We start from the raw sequence: 21,197 nt of genomic DNA, 5'->3' as shown, positions 1-21,197 counted from the left end.
AAGTAGGAGAGGAGTGAGCTAAGAGTTTGAGACTTGCCTGCAACCTTCGTAACTCTATTTGTTTCCCCTCCCCCTTAGGTTTTGGAGAAAGTGGATGTAGAGCAGAAAATGAGCATCCGATTTCTTCATTAAAGGACAGAGACCAAATTGTTCCTTGCTTCCTAGTATTTAAGAACTGGAACCTCAATAGTCCTCCTGTCCACCAGCTCCCCCTCAGCCCCATCATTTCCCTTCTCCCAAAGTACTACTGCTGTTGCATGACTACCCCAATTATGTTCTGTTAACACAAATTTGCCTTTGGTGTATGAACAGGGCATTACACAATGGTACACCCAGTCTATTTCTGTTCAGTATCTGTACACGGATTCTCCATTTACACCTGTTGTCTCCTCTTATTCTGCTGCTGAATGCTACACATCCATCCATGTGACAAAAGTGAGAGAGAGAATCATGCCAAGAACCAGCCAGCCAAGCTCTTTCACTGATTTAGAGAATAGCCCTGCAGCTTTCCCTCCAGCGAGGCTTTGGCAAGCTTTGTCACCCTTTGTTACTGTCCTTTGCTTCATGCTTCTCCCGTACACCCAAACTACTGTTCTCTTAGTCTTTCAATCTCCTTTTGATTGAGCCTGAAAATTCCCTGTTCTGCTTGGCACCCCAAGCTATGCCTGGTGATATTTCTGGCTTGGCAAAATAGTTCAGTGGTCTGGCCAGGCTTAACTACCTTTGCTCATGAGTTAACTCTCTAGGAGGCTGCTTCTCCAGGAAATTTTTGGTGATTAATCCTTCTCTCAGAAGAGTGAGACCAGTTCTTAGTCTTCTGCACTCTACTCTGTCATCCAAGGGCTTCTGGGTAGAGATGTCCTTCTTGAAAGGTGGCTTTGGTGAGAAGTGTGGAGCCAGTTATTCTAGGTGGTTTGCCTAGTCACCCTACCTCTGGCCTCTGGCCTCTGACCTTTGACCTCTGATTCTCTCCACTACATGGCTTTCTTGCTAGTTGAGTGATGACTATTCATTCAAGAGCCAGTTGCCTGCAGCTTTGCTTGTTTTTGGGACAGTCACCACCAGAATGGCTGCTCTGAGCAATGTATTTGGGGACTTTTTCGTGGCTTTTTGAACAAGGATGCCGGGCACCCTGTAAAGCCTTCTGCATTCACCCCATTGCAGCGTGATTTGTGTCCCAGTGTTAACATGCACTCTGGAGTGTTTTTCACTTCACATTTCCAAGTAGAAAGATTAATGTTAACGGAAGTGCCTAACTTATCCCAGTCCAAAAGATAGAAAGATTGTCCTCAGCATCTGGACGTTTTACACAAAATTCTTTATGAAGAATTTTTATACTTGGTTAATGTTAGTGCTGGAAGCCATAGTCAGCTCCTAATACAGGTGCAAAGCATTGAATGTATTTGTATCATTCATTGCCTGGTTATATTCATCAGCTTCCTAATTCTTCCTGTAGACCACTGCTAATCCATTCGAAACTAGGGGTCTAGCACCACTGGCTCAACCTTAGATGGCATTATCAATCTTTAAGCAAGCCAGAGCAGCTTCTCTGCCAAATTCAGCTTAACCTAGATGCTGTCCAATTAACTGTTGCCATTCTGTATGAGTCTGTTCACCTGTGTGAGTATATCTGCCCTTGCGTAACTTTGACTCATTGCTTGCTTGTGTGCTTGCTTCTTTCCTGGCTTTGAAAGGTTATCTAAGATATGTACATGATTCTTTAAGAAAGTTATTGCTAAAAATAAATATATATATATATGTATGTGAGTTTGTGTGTGTATATACGCACACACACATAAAAGATGCTGCAAAGATGTGAGGAATTGAACAGAGGAGTGGCCAGGCTGACTATCGAAACGAATGCAGAATTCTTTGTAAAGTTTCAGTCTGACTTTGTGATCAAGTCATGTAATATAGGAATTGTATAAAAGGGAAGAATGTTAAAGAGGTACTTCAGAGGCTCCTTGATTTGCATATTTAAAGTTCCTAAGATTATGGCTTTTTCTCCCTTTTGGCTGTAGAGCAAACTGTTTTAATCCACAGTTGTGCCTTATTGTCCTGTTAAAATTGTATTCTTCAATCCATCAATAAATACTTGTGGTTAAAAAAAAAACTTGGTTGATTCTGTCTATGTGTTTACATTTCTATAACTGAAAGAGCTTTAAGTTTGGAATTGTCAACAGTGTCTTTCCTACTTAGTTTATGTCTGTATCATCACAGTCAGCTGTTGGCAGCTGCCAGGACATGGGAAGTAGAAACATTCACCTGGACACCAGTGCCATGTTCCTCTAGGCAAAATTTGTCAGCCTTAGCCACTTTCAATTCATCCCAGGTAAAGGTTCAATTTCTTAATTCAAAAAATTCAATATCTGACTCTGACTTCTGAAATTTTTTTAAAAGATTTATGTTTATTTTTATAGGAAAGTCAGGTATACAGAGAGAAGGAGAGACAGAGAAGAAGATCTTCTGTCTGATGATTCAATCCCCAAGCAGCCGCAACAGCAGAAGCTGAGCCAATCAGGAGCTAGGAGCCTCCTCCAGGTCTCCCACATGGGTGCAGGGTCCAAAAGCTTTGAGCTGTCCTCAACTGCTTTCCCAGGCCTGAGCTGGATGGGAGGTGGAGCTGCTGGAATTAGAATCAGTGCCCATATATGATTCCAGCGCATGCAAAGCGAAGAGTTTAGCCGTTAGGCTACTGTGCTGGCCCTAAAATGTTTTTAAAGGCCTGTTGCTTCTTGACTGGTGGCTAAGATCAAGTAAAAAAAAAAGCCTAAAAATGACATTATCTATTGTTTGTTTTTAAGTTGTCCACCCCACATTTATGTGCAGCCTGTCTCTATGATATACCGTATTTTACATGACTTTTCATGTTTTTTTTTAAAGATTTCTTTATTTTTATTGTATATTCAGATATACAGAGAGGAGGATTTTCTGACCAATAATTCAACTCCCTAAGTGGCTGCAACGAACAGTGCTGTGCCGATCCGAAGCCAGGAGCCAAGAACCTCCTCTAGGTATCCCACGTGGGTGCAAGGGTCCCAAGGCTTTGGGCCGTCCTTGACTGCTTTCCCAGGCCACAAGCAGGGGAGCTTGTGGGAAGTGGAGCTGCTGGGATTAGAACCGGCACCCAAATAGGATCCGGGCACTTTCAAGGTAAGGACATTAGCCGCTAGGCCACAGCGCCAGGCCCAAGCCAGAAGTTTCTTTCTAGTCTCATAGATAGCAATGGTCCAGGCACCTGGGTCATCCTCCTCTGCTTTTCTGAGACACATTTTCAGGGCGCTAGTTTGGAACTGGAGCAGCTTGGACCTGAGTGATACCCAGATGGGATGTGATAGCTTTACCAACTACAGCATGGTACTGAACCCCTGATTATTTTTAATTTTTTAAAAAGTTACACATTGCTCATCTGCTGCACTTGCCAAAAATGCCTGCAACAGCCAGGGCTATTTCATTTTATTTGACTTGATTATTGTGTGCCTTTGATATAGGATTTTAATGGTAAACTCTTTTGTTGATGCTAACCTGACAAGCAAGAGGCATTTTAATGTACTATGAAATATGAGAAATTTGAAGACCACCACCTTTTCTGAGAAGATCATTTACAAAAGGGAACTATTTCTTAGAAGGAATGTAGCAAGGGTATTCAGAATAGCTTACTGTCTTGGCCAGCCTTTGCTTTAACCCAGAGGAAAGAAAAAGAATGGAAGCTGTATTGAGATAGCCCACGGTCTGCCTTGAAAGCTGCCCATGGTTTTCAAGAGGACAAATGATAGACAGGGTAGTTTAATGTGGGATTTACAAACATGGACTTTGGAAACACTGGGTGTGATCAAATTCTGATTATGCCACATAATCTGATCACATGAGCTTAGGCAATTCATGTAACTTTGTCTGCATTTCCTCAACTATAAAGTAATGATTAACATGATGATCATAAAATATCAACTTTATAGATTGCTGTGAGGGTTAAATGAGTGCCTGACACATACTAAGCATCATGCAACATTTAAAAAAATAGTTATTTCTTTCCAATATTTGAAAGGTAGAAAGAGTTGCAGAGAGGGTGAGGAGGAGAAAAAGTCATCCATCCAGTAGTTGACATCACATGGAGCCCACATTGGATGCAGGGGCCCAAGTATTAGGACCAGCTACTTTTGCTTTCCCAGGTACATGAGGAGGAAGCTGGATTAGAAGAAGAGTGGCCGGGCCTGGCACAGTGGCTAAAGTCCTCAACTTGCATGTACTGGGATCCCATCTGGGCAACGGTTCATATCCTGGCTACTCCACTTCCCATCCAGCTCCCTGCCTGTGCCTGGGAAGGCAGTTGAGGACAGCCCAAGGTCTTGGAGCACTGCACCTCTGTGAGAGACCTGAAGTAAGTTCCTAGCTCCTGCTTTGGATCAGCTCAGACCCAGCTGTTGTAGCCATTTTGGGAGTGAACCAGCAGATGGAAGATCTTTCTCTTCTCTGTATATCTGCCTTTCCAATAGAAATAAATAGGGCCAGCATGGTAGCCTAGTAGTTAAGTCCTTGCCTTGCATGTGTAGGATCCCATATAGGCGCTGGTTCTTACTCCGGCTGCTCCACTTCCCTTCCAGCTCCCAGCTTGTGGCCTACAAAGGCTGTGGAGAATGGCCGAAGGCCTTGGCTCCCTGCATTCATGTGAGAGACCTGGAAGAGGCTGTTGGCTCCTGGCTTCATATTGGTTCAGCCCCAGCCATTGTGGCCATTGGTGAATGAATCCTCAGATGGAAGATTTTTCTCTGTGTCTCTCCTCTCTGTAGATCTGACTTTGCAATAGGAAAAAAAAAAAAGTACAATGGCCAGGACTTGGATGCATATCCATGTAAGATGTCCAGCACTGTAATATTAGCTTAATGCACTATACCACAACACTAGTCCTAGATTTTTTTTTAAGGATTTATTTATTTTTATCACAATAATTCACTCCCCAAGTGACTGCAACAGCCGGTGCTGTGCCGTTTCTGAAGCCAGGAGCCAGGAACTTCCTCCAGGTCTCCCACGCGGGTACAGGGCCCAAGACTGCTTTCCGAGGCCACAAGCAGAGAGCTGGATGGGAAGTGGAGGTGCCGGGATTAGAACCAGCGCATTCAAGGCAAGGACTTACGCCGTAAGGCCACCACGCCAGGCCCCCTAAATTTTTTTTTAAGATTGTTTTTTGAAAGGCAGAATGAGAGGCAGGGAAGACCAACTCTTTCATCCTTTGGTTCACTCTTCAAATGGTCCCCAGGGCCAGGCTGAATCCAGCTGAGACTCCAAGCCAGCTAAAATCCTGGCCACACCTTCAAGAGGGTGGCATGGGAACTGACCAGCTATTTTCTAAATAGTCCTGAGCTCACCAATGCAGAATGTCTTACTTGCAGTTTCCAGGCGAGACAAGGAGGGTTCAGATAACCCTTAAAAAACCTAGGACACTTTCTAAAACCCTAGTGTCTTTTTTTCTTTCCAGAGGCATCCCATCTCTGGGGAGGTGCTTTCCCCTTCCATCCTTTCCTGTTTGCTATTCACTTCACAAATGAAACTTCTTTTTTTTTAAGATTTATTTATTTCATTACAAAGTCAAATATACAGAGAGGAGGAGAGACAGAGAGGAAGATTCACTCCTGAAGTGAGCGCAATGGCCGGTGCGCGCCGATCTGAAGCCGGGAACCAGGAACCTCTTCCAGGACTCCCACGTGGGTGCAGTGTCCCAAGGCCTTGTGCCGTCCTTGACTGCTTTCCCAGGCCACAAGCAGGGAGCTGGATGGGAAGTTAGCTGCCGGGATTAGAACCAGCGCCCATATGGGATCCCGGGTTGTTCAAGGCGAGGACTTTAGTCACTAGGCCACGCCGCCGGGCCCCACAAATGAAACTTCTGCAGATCATTCCTGACTTTTTATTTCTATACTAAGCTGAGGAAAGGACCCTCTGAGCTTTTCTGGTAACACCTGCCACCTAGAACATCCTCCTGATAGTCTACATGGGTGGGAGTGGCTCCAGTCCTTGAGCCACCTGCCTGTTGGTTTCTCTGGATCTCATCAGCAGGAAGCTGAAATGGAAGCAAAGCAGTTGCACTCCCAGCACTCTGCTGTGGGATGCCAGTGTTACTGGCATCAGTTTTATCTGCTATGCCAAATCCCGCCCCTGTGTAAGATTTATTAGGTGGTGGTTGGAAATGACAATCATAAAGATTAGAGTTTAATATAGGAGGTGTTTCTTAATAAGCAGTAGTGCTCAGATTAGGAATAGGATGTCCCCAAAACTAATGTAGTCAGTCCCTAGCCCGTGGGTGCCAAAGCTGATTTTTGTTTACGTATGTTTTTTTTCTGTAAGACTTATTTTTATTGGAAGGCAGATTTACAGAGAGAAGAGACAGATTTCCCATCTGTTGGTTCACTCCTTAAAGTGAATTCAACTGCTAGAGCTGAGCCGATCTGAAGCCAGGGGCTTCTTCTGGGTTTCCAATGTGGGTGCAGCGTCCCAAGGCTTTGGGCCATCTTCCACTGCCTCCCTAGGCCACAAGCAGAGAACTGGGAAGTGGAGCAACTGGGATACCAGCCGGCACCCACAGGCAAAGTGAGGATGTAGCCACTGGCCATCACTCCAGGCCCTAAGTATTTCCTTTTGCAGATTAGTTATTAAAAATATAAGGGGTAACCATTGTGCCAAACATTCTTCCCAGAATAATTCTTTAGTAGGCTAACCCACATTGTCTGACATATCTAATGTTAATACTATTTTCCATTGTTCATAGCCATTACTTGAGTCCAATGTCTGAAATAAATATATTAATCTAATAAGGTCTGTATAATTCTGCTTTATATTTGCAATCTGTACTATTAACTAAAAGTCTTGGAGAAACAATAAACTTTTAACTATAAAAAAATATATAAGGGGAATCGCTTCCTGACTTTCTGGTAAGATCAAGTGCAAAATATATATATGGGGGCCTGGCGCGATGGCGTAACAGCTAAAGTCCTCGCCTTGGGCACGCCAGGTTCCCATATGGGTACCGGTTCTAATCCTGGTGGCCCTGCTTCCCATCAAGAACCGGTGCCTACATGGGATACCAGCAAATGCAAGATGAGGGCCCTAGCTGCTAGGCTACAGCGTTAGGCCCAAAAATTTAATTTTTTTTAAATGTACATTTATTTGAAAGCAGAAAAATGGAGAGATTCTATTCACTGGTTCACTCACCAAATTCTAGGTACAGCCAGACAGGCCCCAGGCTGAAGCCAGGAGCCAGTGACTGTCTCTGGGTCTCCCACCCAAGTGTCAGTGACCCGATTACTTGAACCATGACTGCTGTCGTCACTGCATCGGGAGGAAGCAGGAGTCAACAGTGGGTTTTGCGGAGCGGCTCAGAGGATAGCTCTCAGGCTATTGGGGAGGTCTGTGGACTTCCACCACTCACCCAGGGGTCTGCTCGTCACAGCCCGCAGCCACTCCTGGAACCATGGCTGCAGAGGCTCATGGCTCACAGCTAGGGGTAGCTGGTAAAGACAGAAGGGCCCGTGGCCGGTGCGGTAGCCTAGTGGCTAAAGTCATCGCCTTGCACGCGCCAGGATCCATTATGGAGCCGGTTCTAAATCCTGGTCTGGGAAAGCAGTGGAGGACGGACCCAGAGTGAGACGAATAGTGCAAACGGCAGGTCAGCGTCCAGGCTCTTCCGGAGTCTGACAAAAAGAACCAATAAATTTTCTGCCTAGAAGTAGAAAGCCTGGGACCGGAGAGCGAAATTATTAGCCTGTGGTTGAGCCTAACAGTGGCTTAAAATAACCGCCAGGCCTATCCATACTTACCGCGGAAGTAATCTCACATTCCAATAAAGGTATCACAAAAGAATTTCTCCCTATTACCTCAACCCAATGACCCAATCCAACCAAAAGGAGATCGAAAGACTTGGGCCGGCGCTATTGATGGAAGTACTTTCCAACCAATTGACGACGGGCGCACAGCGCGCGCGTGCGAACCCGTGCCCAATCAGCCCTCAGCATTAGCTGCAGGGGCGGGGCTCGTTGGAAGGGCCCGCTGAAGGGTTGGCGGATGTGAGAAGGAGCGAAGATGGCGGAGTGATGCGCCCCGGGGTCCGATGGCCTCCCGCCCCGGGGCTGCACGGCCCTCGGGAGGCCCAGGGGAGCCGTTGGACTGTGTAAGGTGAGCTGAGAAGGCCAACGACAAGAAGCGAGCCGACGGTGTGGAGATCGGTGCGTCCTAGAGTGGTGGGGAACTTGAGTGCCCTGGAGCCGGCGGCAGCGCGGCCTCCAGCCGGGTGCGGCCCCCACCCGGGCGGTGTCCAGCCCCGGGAACCCTGTCCAGCAGCACCTGCCTTCTGGGTGTACAACCCACCGCCTCCTCAGCCGCCGCTCCCTCCGAGCCCCGGGGCCGTTCTTCAGGCTGCCTGCCCTTGTGCTTTCGGTTCGTTGGCTAGGGATCACACCCGCGCGGGCCGGTACCTGGCACCTGCTGCATCAGCCGCGGTTGTATTTTCTGTAGAATAGCTTTGTTTTGTGGACTGAATTAGGACCTGTGCCCGCTCTTGCCCCAGACTCGTGGATTTCCCCTGCCCGTTGACCTTGAGGGTTCGTGCGGTGAGTTCTCCTCAACATTTTCACTGAGGTTGGTTTGTTGCCAACACCCTCGCGCATCCTGGTTCCCCTGCCCCCCTCCCAGACTTGGGGTCGGAATGGACAGCTTTGCCCCTGATGGCCTGTGGCGCATTTATTTCTAACAGCTCCAGGTCTGTGCAGAATTCACGGCTGTTGGTTTCCGACACAGCACTGAAGGAGTGCTTGTTTTTACTATATTGGACGAGAAGTTGTTTTGTGGAAATGTTATAATTTGTGTATTATAGTAGAACTGCAGACGATCTTTATTTACGTTCCTGTTTAATTGTATATGGAGTATCTCTTTGTAAGTTTTTTCCTTTTAATATTGTTTATGTAATTTAGAGGGATGCATGCCCATTTGGGCCTCCGTGTAATTCAGATTTTAATACCCCTCATTCAATCACACAGTTGAAATCTAGGAAAGTTTCTGTAACTAGGTTTCTGCATTCGTTAGGCCTGTTTAAAACTCAGGCACTTTAGTTGGACAAAATACATAAAGAAAATGTTTTTGGTAGGTCATATATACTTGTTTTCAGCCCTGAATTAGTGGATGGATTGTTTTTAAAGATTTATTTATTTGAAAGTGTTAGAGAAAAGGGGAGAGACAGAGAGAGATCTCCCATCTGCTGGCTCACTCCCTGGAACACCATGTTATGCCAGGCTAAAGCCAGGAGCTTTTTCCAGGCCTCCCCAGTTTGTGGCAGAGGCCCAAACACTTGGGCTGTCCTCCACTGTTTTCTCCAGGCCATCAGAGGGTGTTCAACATTTTTCTTCCCTATCTTAAAGTTTGGAGTGACTCTAAAGACCTATAAGCCCCCTGGTACTTTATGCACAATTAGACATTCTTGTTGGAATAGAGGCCATATTATCATCAGATTTTCAGTGGAGTTTGTTTTATACAAGCTTGGCAACTGAAGCACAAAGAGTTGAGATATTCCAAGAATTAATGACAATTCAGATAGAGTACTTTCTGATTGTTCCTACTGAATAATTTCTGACAGTGATCTCTTGCAAAAGTAGCTTGATTTGTTTGAATAATACTGTGCACCAGTGCATATAACACAGGTCTGTGTCCTTACTTTACTGTTTTTTTCATTTTCAGGTTCTTTACAGGAAGAACATCTTTTCTTGAGATTTAGGTGCTTTTCATTCATCTCAAAAGCAAAATTCTGAACTCAGGATTTGGCGAGTAAGTAATAGTGAATTCACCATTCTAAACTCTGCTTCATTGGCTTGAAAATTCTAGAAAGGTGTGGGTGTTTATCCTAGTGGTTTCCTGCTTCTCACCTCCTAGTTCCTTGATTGGGTTTTCAGTCACCACTTCCGGTGCAGGCTGTTGAGCCCAGTATTTGGGTTCCTGCTACCCGTCGTGAGAAACCGGAATGGAGATCCTATCACGTAAAGTTTTTTTTGTTTGTTTTTAAGATTAATTTATTTTTATTGCAAAGTCAGATATATATAAATAGGAGTATCTTCCGTCTGATGATTCACTCCCCAAGTAACTGCAATGGCTGGTGCTGTGCTGATCCGAAGCCAGGAGCTCTTCTGCATCTCCCACACGGGTGCAGGGTCCCAAGGCTTTGGACCATCTTCGACTGCTGTCCCAGGCCGCAAGCAGGGAGCTGGATGGGAAGCAGGTTCACTGGGATTAGAACCAGCGCCAATATGTAATCCTGATGTGTTCAAGGCAAAGACTTTAGCTGCTAGGCCACTGTGCCGGGCAGCTATTGACATCAACAGACGGTGACCATCAGGAGTTGCTTATAGATTATTAATACTTAGATTTTCTGTTTTCCCCCCTTTTATGTTTATAATTATTTTTATTTTTAATGAATTTTTATATAGTTGATTAGGTTGACAAGGGTCAAAGGCTACAGGAAGGAGTGTGAGACCATTATTTCCACATTCTCTTTTTACCTTCTTGTATCTGGGGGAAGGGAGGAGATAAGAGGAGCTTTTTTCCCGTTTTTAAAATATTTGTTTCTTTGAGAGGTAGACAGAGACAGAGAGCTCCCATTTACTGGATCACTGTACAGATGCCCACAGTAGCTGGGACTAGGTTGATGCTAAAGTTGGGTGCTAGAAACAGCCTAAATCTCTCACGTGGGTGTCAGGAGCCCAGTTATTTGTGCTGGACTGAGGAGCCAGCCCAAGTATTCCAGTGTGGAATGGGGTATCTTAACCAGTGGCCCAGACACCTGAAAGAGTCTTTTATTTTTCCACAAAAGCAATGTGTTAAGTAAAAATATGGAAACTCTTAACTGGTCCAGTAGATAATGTCTATGGATTTATAAGATTTCATTAGATTGAAAGATCTCAGCTGATTTAAAAAAAAAAAGTTACTAGGCAAATTTAAAGTGTACTCAGGTTTTGATTATAAACAAAGTAGTATTTAATCTTTGATTTCTAAAACTTTACAGCACATCTTTAGCTTTTCAAGGTATAGATCTATCCTATGCCAAGTGTTGGTATCTTCTGAGTTTACCACAAAAGTAAAGTAGATTAAACTCAAAGACCAAGAGATTGTTCGTGCTTTCTTAACCGAAAGTAACCTTGTCTACAAAACAGGCTTCGATCCAACTATGTTTTTTGTCTGGCTTGGTGCAGCAAAATATGACAAACTGGGTTGCTTAGAAATATGAAGATTTATTTTCTCTTGGTTCTGGCGGTCAGACTTGAAAAATAAAGGCAGTGGCAGGGCCTTATTCACTTTGAAGACTCCAGTGAAGGCTGTCCAAGGCATTCTAGCTTCTGGTAGATCCTCTGCTTGGGCAGCATGGTCCCAGTCTTGGTTTAGATTTCTCCTAATGTGTGTGTCTGCATCTTAGGTCACCCCTTTAATAAGAATACCAGTTATAGTAGGCAGCAGCCCACCCTACCCCAGGATGACTTCACCTGACCAATCACATCTTCGGTGTCTCAGTTTCCGAATAAGATCACAGTCTGAGGTCCTACAGGTTAGGTCTTCAGCCTAAGGATTGTGGAAGTTTATAGTTCAACCCTAGACACTTGCTTAGTTTATACCTTGGTTGTGTTACCTGAAAACCATTCAGTATATACTGCTTCAAAGATTATGTTTCACTTATGTATAAGACACTTACAGCAGTTAGAATCATGGAGCTAGAAAACAGAATTGATTGCCAAGGGCTGCAGGTGGAGGGAGTGGGGAATCAATGTTTGATGGGTTTAAGAATTTGCTTCTGAGAAGATTAAACGAGTTTGAGAGATGCATGGTGATGGTGGTTACATAACCCTAAGAAAAATATTTCATACAGGTGAAACGTACTCTTAAGAAGCATTAAAATGACAAATCCTAAGTGGAGTATCATCAAGAAGTGAACCAAAAAACATACATCCAAAAACATATATCCACACATTTCAGTAGTGTAAAAAAAAAAAAAGAAAAACTGAAGCGGTAAAATGCCCTGTAGGTGAGAGACTGTAGGTGAGAGACTGTAGGTGAGAGACTGTAGGTGAGAGACTGTAGGTGAGAGACTGTTGTGTGCCGTTGCAGCACATGTTGTCACTTGAATTTAGAACTTTAAATGTAGGGCCTGGGGCCAGCATGGTAGACTAATGGCTAAAGTACTCGCCTTGCATGCCTGGAATCCCATATGGGTGCCAGTTTGTATCCCACCTGCTCCATTTCCCAACTCACCTCACTGCTTGTGTCCTGGGAAGGCAGTTGAGGATGATCCAGAGCCTTGGGACCTTGTACCCATGTGGGAAACCTGAAAGAGGATCCTGGCTCCTGGCTACTGACTTCGGACCAGCTCAGCCTTGGCTGTTGTGGCTACTTGGGGAGTGAACCAGAGACTCTCCTTCACTCTGTAAAGTCTTTCCAATTAAAAAAAGAAGCAAAAGTAGGGCCTGGTGTCATAGCCTAGTGGCTTAATCCTTGTCTTACATGCTTTGGGATCCCATATGGGTACTGGTTTGTGTCCTGGCCGCTCTACTTTCCAGCTCCCTGCTGTGCCCTGGGAAAACAGTGGAAGATGACCCAAACTCTTGGGACCCTGCACCTACATGGGAGACCCAGAGGAAGCTCCTGGCTCCTGGCTCCTGGCTTCAGATAGGCTTAGCTCTGGCAGTTGCAGCTACTTTGACAGTGAACCATGACACAGAAGATATTTCTGTTTCTTCTCAATAAAAATAAATAAATAAATCTTTAAAAATTAGAAGAAAAAAAAAAGACAAGAAATTGGTCTTTGTGGAAACACATCTGAGTTCATGGAAGAGGTCCAGAAGTGATCCTTTGTAGGTCAGTAAAACATCTGAAGACAAAGATGGTCTCTTTGGTTTCAGTGTGATATGTACTGATCTGATCTGTGCTGGTCCATGTCAGGATGAATCTAAGAGAACAAAGGGCAGAAGTGATGACATTATCACCTTATCCTCATTCATCTGGTCAGTCTTTAACATATATATTTAAAGAGTTCATGGGAGGGTTGGAGGCTAGGGAAGAGAGAGATCTTCCATCTGCTGGTTCCCTCCCCAGTGACTGCAGTAGCCACAGCTGGGCCAGGCTGAATCTGGAAGGCTGGAATATTACCCAGGTCTTTTACATGGGCAGCAGGAGCCCCGAACACTTGAACCATATTCCATTGCTTTCCCAGCTGGATTGGAAGTGGAGCAGTTGGGACTTCAGCCTGTCCCTAGATAACATGCCAGCATTACAGGTGGTACTTAATCTGTTGTGTCACAGTGCCAGCCCCTCTTGGTCCTTCTGCTGGTACCAGCTGGTGTACTGTGCTGTAGTTCTGACATTAACTGCTCAGAGGTGTTGAAAATCTCACATGTCAAAGGGGGAGTTGTGCTCAACAAAACTTCCCTCTTTTGGCTGTTGTTCTAACTCATACCTGATGTTGACCTTGTTTCATGGCTTCTCAGTTATGGAAATGTATAATGATGGAGTACTAGGGTCTACCATATCAAGATGTGGGGGTATAATGCAACATGTATTCCTGCTTCCGGATGAAAGATGGATTCTCAGTGAAACTGTTGGGCATGTAGGGCATGTGCGATGCTGGACTGTTTGACATTGTCTGTACCAGCAATGTCGGGAATCACTTAAATAAGAGACTAATGGAATTATGATTGCTTATGAAGGACTAGTTCCAAGTCTATACGAAATTGTACCACATAATTCAAAATAAAAAAATTATGTATTTTAAAAATTTCCCTTTTTCTTTTTTTTAATTGATTTGTTTTTGTTGGAAAAACGGATCAGATTTACAGAGAAGGAGAGATAAAGATCCTCCATTTACTAGTTTACCCCCTGAATGGCTACAAGAGCCAGAGCTGAGCTGAAGCCAGGAACGTGTTCCCCACATGGTTGCAGGGTCCCAAGGCTTTGGGCCTTCCTCTACTGCTTTCCCAGGTGGTCACAAGCAGGGAGCTGGATGGGAAACCGGGCCGCTGGGATTTGAACCGGCAACCAAATGGGATCCCGGCACGTGCAAGGCAAGGACTTTACCACTACACTATTGCGCCAGGCCCCAAAAGCCATCTTAAAATCAGCTTTTGGGGCCCGGCGGCGTGGCCTAGAGGCTAAAGTCCTCGCCTTGAATGCCTGGGATCCCATATGGGGGCCGGTTCTAATCCCAGCAGCTCCACTTCCCATCCAGCTCCCTGTGGCCTGGGAAAGCAGTTGAGGACGGCCCAAAGCTTTGGGACCCTGCACCCGCGTGGGAGACCCGGAAGAGGTTCCTGGTTCCCAGCTTTGGATCGGCGCGCACTGGCCCGTTGCAGCTCACTTGGGGAGTGAAACATCGGACAGGAAGATCTTCCTCTCTGTCTCTCCTCTCCTCTTTGTGTATCTGACTTTGTAATAAAATAAATAAATCTTAAAAAAAAAAAAAACGAAAAGCCAAAATTAAAAAAAAATCAGCTTTTGATTTTGTTAATGCTTCTTTGTGTTTTATTATTTTCCATTTTTATCTGCTTCAGTATTTTGTTCTGCAAGCTTTGGGTTTAGTTTTTGTTTTTGTTTTTCTTGTTAAGGTATGAAGTTAGATTGATGTGAGGTCTTTTTTTTTTAATGCAGATGTTTACAGGTGAAAATTTTCTCTCCTTGAGAGTTAAAGAGCTCCCATCTGCTGGCTTGCTCCCTAAATCCCTTCACTGGTGAGCCCTGTTGAACCTGGAATCTCAGATTTTAGTGTGGAGCTCCCATGTGGGTTGCTTGGACCCTGAAACTTGAGCCATCAGCTGCTGCCTCCCAGGATTTGCATTAGGAAGCTGTTGTAGAGAGCAGAGTTGGGACTGGAACCCAGGCACTCATTTATGGGCTGTGGACATCCTAACCAGCCTTCTATAGCCACCTTATACAGTGTCCACCCAAGTTTTTGATGTGTTTGCTATATTTTTCATTTGTCTGAAGGGTTTCTCTAATTTCTTCTTTGTTCCCATGGTTATTTAGGAATGTGTTGTTAATTTTTACTGGATCACTTAAGTTCCAGTCTCCCAGGAACAGAAGTCAGTCCAGTTGTTTACTATACATCATAGATTAACTCAGACTCATTGTTGGGGGGACGGTAAAGGGGCGTGAATACCAGGAGGCAGTCACTGTTCTGTTGGCTCAGAACCTGGCCTAGCTAAGCTTTACGTTGAAAATTCCCATTCTGGGGCTTGGCAGCGTGGCCTAGTGGCTAAGGTCCTCGCCTTGATCCCATATGGCCGCTGGTTCTAGTCCCGGCAGCTCCACTTCCCCTCTGTCTCTCCTCCTCTCAGTATATCTGACTTTGTAATAAAAATAAAATAAATCTTTAAAAAAAAAAAAAAAAGAAAAGAAAGAAAATTCCCATTCTGTGAGATTTCCTAATACACAGCCATGTTGTATAATCAACAGCCCTAAGCTAGTGACCTCAGACCCAGAAGTGCCTGGTGAGTCTTCTTAAAGATTTATTTTATTTTTATTGGAAAGGCAGATTTACAGAGAGAGATCTTCCATCTGCTGGTTCATTTCCCACAACAGTGGCTGGAGTTGGATGGATATTTATTTATTGGAAGGACAGAATTATACAGAGAAAGAGAAAATTTTCCAGCCACTGGTTCACTCCCCAAACTGATGCAGAAGTCAGGAGCCAAGAGCTTTTTTTAAGTCTCCCTTGTGGATTCAGGAGCCTAAGTATGTGGGCCATCTTCCACAGCTTTTGTAAGCACATTAGCAGGGAATTTGACCAGAAGAGGAGCAGTGAGACTCAAACCAGCACCCATATGGGATGCCAGCTATGCTGGCCCCATGGGCATTTTATTTTACAACAGTGTCTGTTCCAAAATACTCTGTTAGCTCATGCAGAGCTGCCTGACCTAATCTTTGTATTTTTATTTCTTTTGTATTTTCAGGTATTTCTGTGTTGAACTACTGGAGTGGGTAGTACTGCTTCTTTTATCCAGCCACTTTCTCTGTTCCTGAGATGTGGGTATCTCTTCACGTGACACCACCACTACTGGGGATGGAAAAGACTGCTGTGCTTTTGTTCCACCTTGCAAATTGAACAGAGAACCCCTCGGTGTGCTGCTATCCTGATGATTTCCCCAGTAAGAGAGTAGCAACTGACTCAAGTCTTCTGCTGCAGTCTGCCTAATTTTGGGGAAATGATTTAACATGCTAAAGGATATTTAAATTGAAACAGGTGGCTTAGGTGGTGGTGGTTGTGAATTCTTTATGTTTTGTTCCAAACAAGGAAACTAGCAAGTACAGATGATTTCTGGGCTTTTGCAATTGTCTTCCAGTTTCAGCCACTAGTGTGCTAGGCATATTTGAGACTGCAGCGGTACATTCCAAAGCCAGCGTTCTAGTTTAAAATGAAGTGAAGCTAAAAAATGATTTGTTTGTATAGTTGAATCGTGGTTCATCCTGTGACATCAATTCCCTGTGAAAGTTCAAAGGTCAGGTTTTCCTGGTAAAGCAGCATGAAGATGGTACATTGAGGTTCATGTCGTGAGTGAAGAAACCATCAGAGCTTTGCTTAAAATACACATTTTGACATGTGTTAACTACATTTTTGTGTAAAAAGAGGGATTTTTCTCCTAAAGAAGAAGTTGTTGATTTCTTTCTTGGAAGTCGTTGGACATTTGGTTTTTTAAAAAATGTATTTTCATTTTTCTAAGGAAGAACCATGTTGTGCAATAAGGAATGCTTGGACTTAGTTGAAAAGGTGTTGAAAGAAAGCAAAAGGTTTATGTGATAACACCCTATTCACCTCCCTAGATGGGAGGCTGCTGTGTTACAAATTCATCCCTTTTTTTGTGGACTAACATAGCACATGGAGACTTTGTGTTGGGAAAACTAGAAGAAATTGACGTAAGTGATTTCTCAGTTCAGAAGATGTGATGGATCCTGTGGCATAACCTGCCTTCAGCTTTGGACATATAGTAATGAGAACAAAGTTTCTATGTACTTCCTTTTTCCTAAGATGGGATGGGAGGGGAGGTGTCTTAAGAAGCTCTAGCTGACAGTATGATATTTTACCATAGATCTTGCCTTTTGTTTTTGTAAAAGCCTAGATGACCCTTTTCCGTCAGCTCATGATGGGTACGTGGATGTTTGATTGACTTTTCTCAGTGGTAAGTGTAACGTGTTAGGTGGAGGAGACTGGGACTCAGGTATCTTTCCCCAGTGGAAAGTGAACTCAGAGTGAATCTCAGAAGCACTGTTCCCGCATTTGTGCTTAGGCTGTGGTTAATTTAGAAGAATTGGGTCTTCCTTTTTTTCCTCCTTAACAGTTACAGTGAGTGACAAGCAACTACGGGATGCTACCTCCCACACCAACACAAGACCACTGTGCTAGTTCTTAGAGCTGTACCCAAGAGTGGGTCCTTTGCTTATTATTGTTTGTGAGTAAAGAGAGTTTTGAATTTCTTAGATGAAATGAAGTACAGCTAGTGGTGACGGTGTTTTCTGAATGTCTACCCAGAGCCTTGTATGCAGTGATGCTAGAAACCTGGGGCGGGGTTGTCAAATTTGAACATGATAGAAACTACCAAAATAGGAAATGTTGAGCCCTCAAGTAATTTGATTGGTAAGTCAGTCTGAGTTGGGATGAACATTTTAGTAAAATAAATAGTATAGGTAAAATGTAATTTAATTGTGGACAATTACTGAGGGTAAAATGTAGCAGACATAACTTTGGTTAAAGGTTCTTATACTTTTCTCCTAAGTGATGCTTTCCTTGTAGTAGTTTCATTATTGTTGGAGACGAGATGGAGCCTGTATACATAGGTTCCACTGGAGTGTTGAGAATCTTGGATCCTGGAGAGTTTGTACCTTCTTGTGGTCTTACCCATCTTCTCATGTCCTTACCACATCTTTGTGCGTAGATTCCTTTGGCAGGGCATATTGGCACCCATCAGCCAGTGCTGACCCACCTGTTTCTCCAGGTACCAGACTTTGCCTCTGCAGATGCTTTCTGCGCTTCACCTCACAGCTCAGAGAACTAGTGTGTTTAATGCTCTTTCAGATTGTTCCTGCATCTTCCATTGTTGATACCAGGTAGTAGTTAACAAAATCAGTATATTCCAGTTGTAGTTACCCAGTGTTTACCTAGCTCATCTGGGATTCTTTTTTGGGGGGAGGGGATTGAATTTACTTCTCTTAATGGCAAAAGCTGTAATCTTAGGCAGGGCTGTGCCTCATGCTGTAGCTATGCCTCCTTTTTCTTTGCTCATCCATATTAGCTAGCAGTTTTTCTTTTGAAAAGTAAACAAAAACGGGATATGTGCAATAGAAATATATATATGTATATTTTAATACTTGTGGACAAATGTTACAAGTTGTTTAAGAACAACAAAATCACCAATGTCTTCCATTTTGAGATGTGTATAGTTTTGTAAGCATTAGTGCTTGGTAGCATATTGTAGTGCCATGTTAGGGGTTAGTAGTGCATGAGCCTAGTAATAATTTTAAACTTCAGGATGAATTATTGATAATAACCAGTAGTGTAGAAAGAGTGGATTAAATAGATCTTTTATCGTTAATATCTGAATCTGTGATATTCTCCCTGGGGAAAAGAGTTTAAGGCCAAAAAGACTCATTTATAAATAGAAATAGGGGTTTGCAACTTGAAATACTTTGAGGATATTTTTTTATGAGGTAGCTGGAAACCAGCCGCCTTTGTATCTTGTGAAACCTCAAATCTAAATGAGGCCCCGTTTGATGATTCTGCTCTATTAGTTTGAAATGAGTTTGTTCTCACATTGTATGTTTTGGGCTCATTATTTTTCACTCCATGTACATCAGAAAATTTCATATTTTGCATGTCTTATTGAGATGCTATGTTAATTGCTTCGATTGCTTTCTAATTGCAGGCCATTTATATTTCCTGTCTGTAGCATGTGTGTTAATGGACAAATACAGTCCATAGTTTGGACTGTCCTAGAGTATTCCTGTCCTTCCCCCTCACCTTTTTTTTTTTCCAGATCTGCTGAATTGAGAATTGGTAGTGTAGCCTACCTAGGTGATAAAATGACTGTTTCCCTTGGTACAATAAACCTCAGGCAGCTTCCACTCTTTACTTCCCAAAATGGTTCTTTTGTTCTGAAAGCACAGATAGCTTTCCTGTAGAAAAGCTACCTCAAAAAGCTGCCATGAGAACTTGGAAATGGCAGTTTTCTGGGGTGGTTTGTCAATCCCAGTAAGAGACCGATATTTTACATGAGTATGATAGGAAATGCAAATCTGTGTTAATAATGTAGCATATCTTGTACATGAGCAAGCAAGAACAAGCAGACTGGCCGCAGAACTCCTGGCCCAAGCATCAAACCATGTTACTGTGTTTAAAGTTGTGTGGTAGCTGAGAAAATTCATTCTTGAAATGCATCTAATTTTTTACAAATACCTCTGAAAAGATAATGCTACAAAAGGTACAAAAGTGGTACAGTATATAGGCTGGTTCCTATTGCAAAAAAAAAAAAAAAACCTTGTAAAGCCATAAAATTAACTAATAGTTTTCAGGAGGTAGAAATTTAGTAGCAATAACAGTTTTGCATGTGTAGCGAGTGGCTTCAGCAGGGTTTGTAGAGTAAGTGATTGCTACCTGAGTTTGTGGGGTTCTCTGACCAATAGAATGGCACAGAAGGAAAAATGATGCTGTGGGCAAAGATCATATAAAAGGTACTTTGTTCTAAAACAGTATGAATGTATATGGCTATGTAATTGTGTTAGAAAAATGAACTTCTGTTGGAGGCTGACCCATTTTTCTAAGGCACAGGGTCAGAGCTGTTGCTGTGAACCCTTCCTGGAAATATCCGGGCAGTCCCAGGGAATCCAACCCTCGAACTTTTTCTTTCATATGTTCTCCATGCCATCTACTCTACGGTTTCTTCAATCTTTGTTCCTCATCTTTCTCCATGGGCTTCCAGGTTCACTTTCAGGAAGCAAGTGTGGGGGTGTATGGGTCAAGGGTTGAAAATAAGTGAACAGTATGCTTTTCTCATGCTTATGGTTTGAAGTTAGAATTTAAAGGTGAAAAGGAATAGCCAAAGACTCTTAACAGACTTTTTAAAAAACCTTTGTCTAATGCAGATGTACTGAAGCTTCTGGTCTATGACTGCTCATTTTTAATTTATTTATTTATGTTTTTAACAAGCAAAACCTGGGAAACTACTTTTTCTTGATCTCTGGAATCACATATAACAGTGGAAAAGGCATGACCTCTCTTCCTTTTGCATCATGTCCACACTGGCCATCGGCACCTTGAAGATCCAAGAAAAGGCTGGCTCTCTGGGCCCTTAGTGTCCCAAGGGAAAAATCTCAAAAGTTGTTTAGATTGAAGAGTATCATGAATATTCAGTTGCTAAAGGGGCAATTCCAGTAGACAGGGAAAAGTTTTAAATTGATTACAGCTCTTCTAAATGTCTTACACTGTCAGTTGATGTTCGACATTGAAACAACAAAGCAATATTCAAGCATCTGCACAACCGGAGGAACATAACTGCACTTCCAAGTGATGGCAACAATTGGGTTACCCTTAACAGCCATGGTGATGGTTCCAGTGCTAAATAAGACATGGCACAAGTTTTTGTAGATTTAGAGCATGTATTTAATTTTGGGAGCTGCGATCTCATGTTTACTTTTTATGTACCTATGATATGCAAAATATGAAGAGAACCTCCGCCTCCAGGAGTTTACATTCTCATGGTGCTGTTGGTGCAACAGAATTGCTTCTAGTTTTTTTAGAACATTGCTTGGCTATTTGACCATATTTGGAAGGCTCCCCTGGCAGACAGTTGAACAGGCAGAGGGCTATGCTAAATTTCAGGGCATTGATGTTTGCGTTTACATCGTATTGGCTCTGCTCTTCATCAGTTCTCCCCCACCCACTGTGTGCTGTTCAGGCAGTGCTTACTGTGACTCAGAAGCCCATCCTGCCTAATGGCACCTTCACCACAGGCCACCTAGAGTAGAGCTCTCTCAGTGACTGGCCATGGCTTTTCCTTTACCACTGCTTTTACAACAGTCTTTGCCCAGGAGGGCCCACGTGATTTACATGTAAGCGTTTTATAACCCAACAGTGGTCCTAATTTTAACCTTCTGGCTTGACTTGCACCTCTGCCGTGAAGCAGCATCTTGTGTTAGATATG

General features: G+C 43.5%; 1 protein-coding gene and 1 long non-coding RNA gene across 2 annotated transcripts in view; both read left to right on the top strand.

The window, feature by feature from the left end:
• Positions 1-2,113, top strand: part of CHP1 (calcineurin like EF-hand protein 1) — a 53,651-nt gene extending 51,538 nt beyond the window's left edge. The window contains exon 7 of the mRNA XM_004578163.3: positions 79-2,113. Coding sequence (XP_004578220.1) covers positions 79-132 — 54 coding nt within the window. The 3' untranslated portion in view covers positions 133-2,113. The remainder of the gene's footprint in view (positions 1-78) is intronic.
• A 5,897-nt stretch (positions 2,114-8,010) lies between these two features.
• On the top strand, positions 8,011-20,848 carry LOC131480546 (uncharacterized). Its single transcript, XR_009245616.1, has 3 exons — positions 8,011-8,160; positions 9,715-9,801; positions 15,960-20,848. It is a non-coding gene; the product is annotated as an uncharacterized LOC131480546 (long non-coding RNA).
• The last annotated feature ends 349 nt before the right edge of the window (positions 20,849-21,197 follow it).

Source organism: Ochotona princeps, chromosome 6 (genome assembly GCF_030435755.1).
Source record: "Ochotona princeps isolate mOchPri1 chromosome 6, mOchPri1.hap1, whole genome shotgun sequence".
In the NCBI taxonomy this organism is placed as follows: domain Eukaryota; kingdom Metazoa; phylum Chordata; class Mammalia; order Lagomorpha; family Ochotonidae; genus Ochotona; species Ochotona princeps.
The sequence above is the reverse complement of the archived record's forward strand: the minus strand, read 5'-3'. Positions and strand labels throughout refer to the sequence as shown.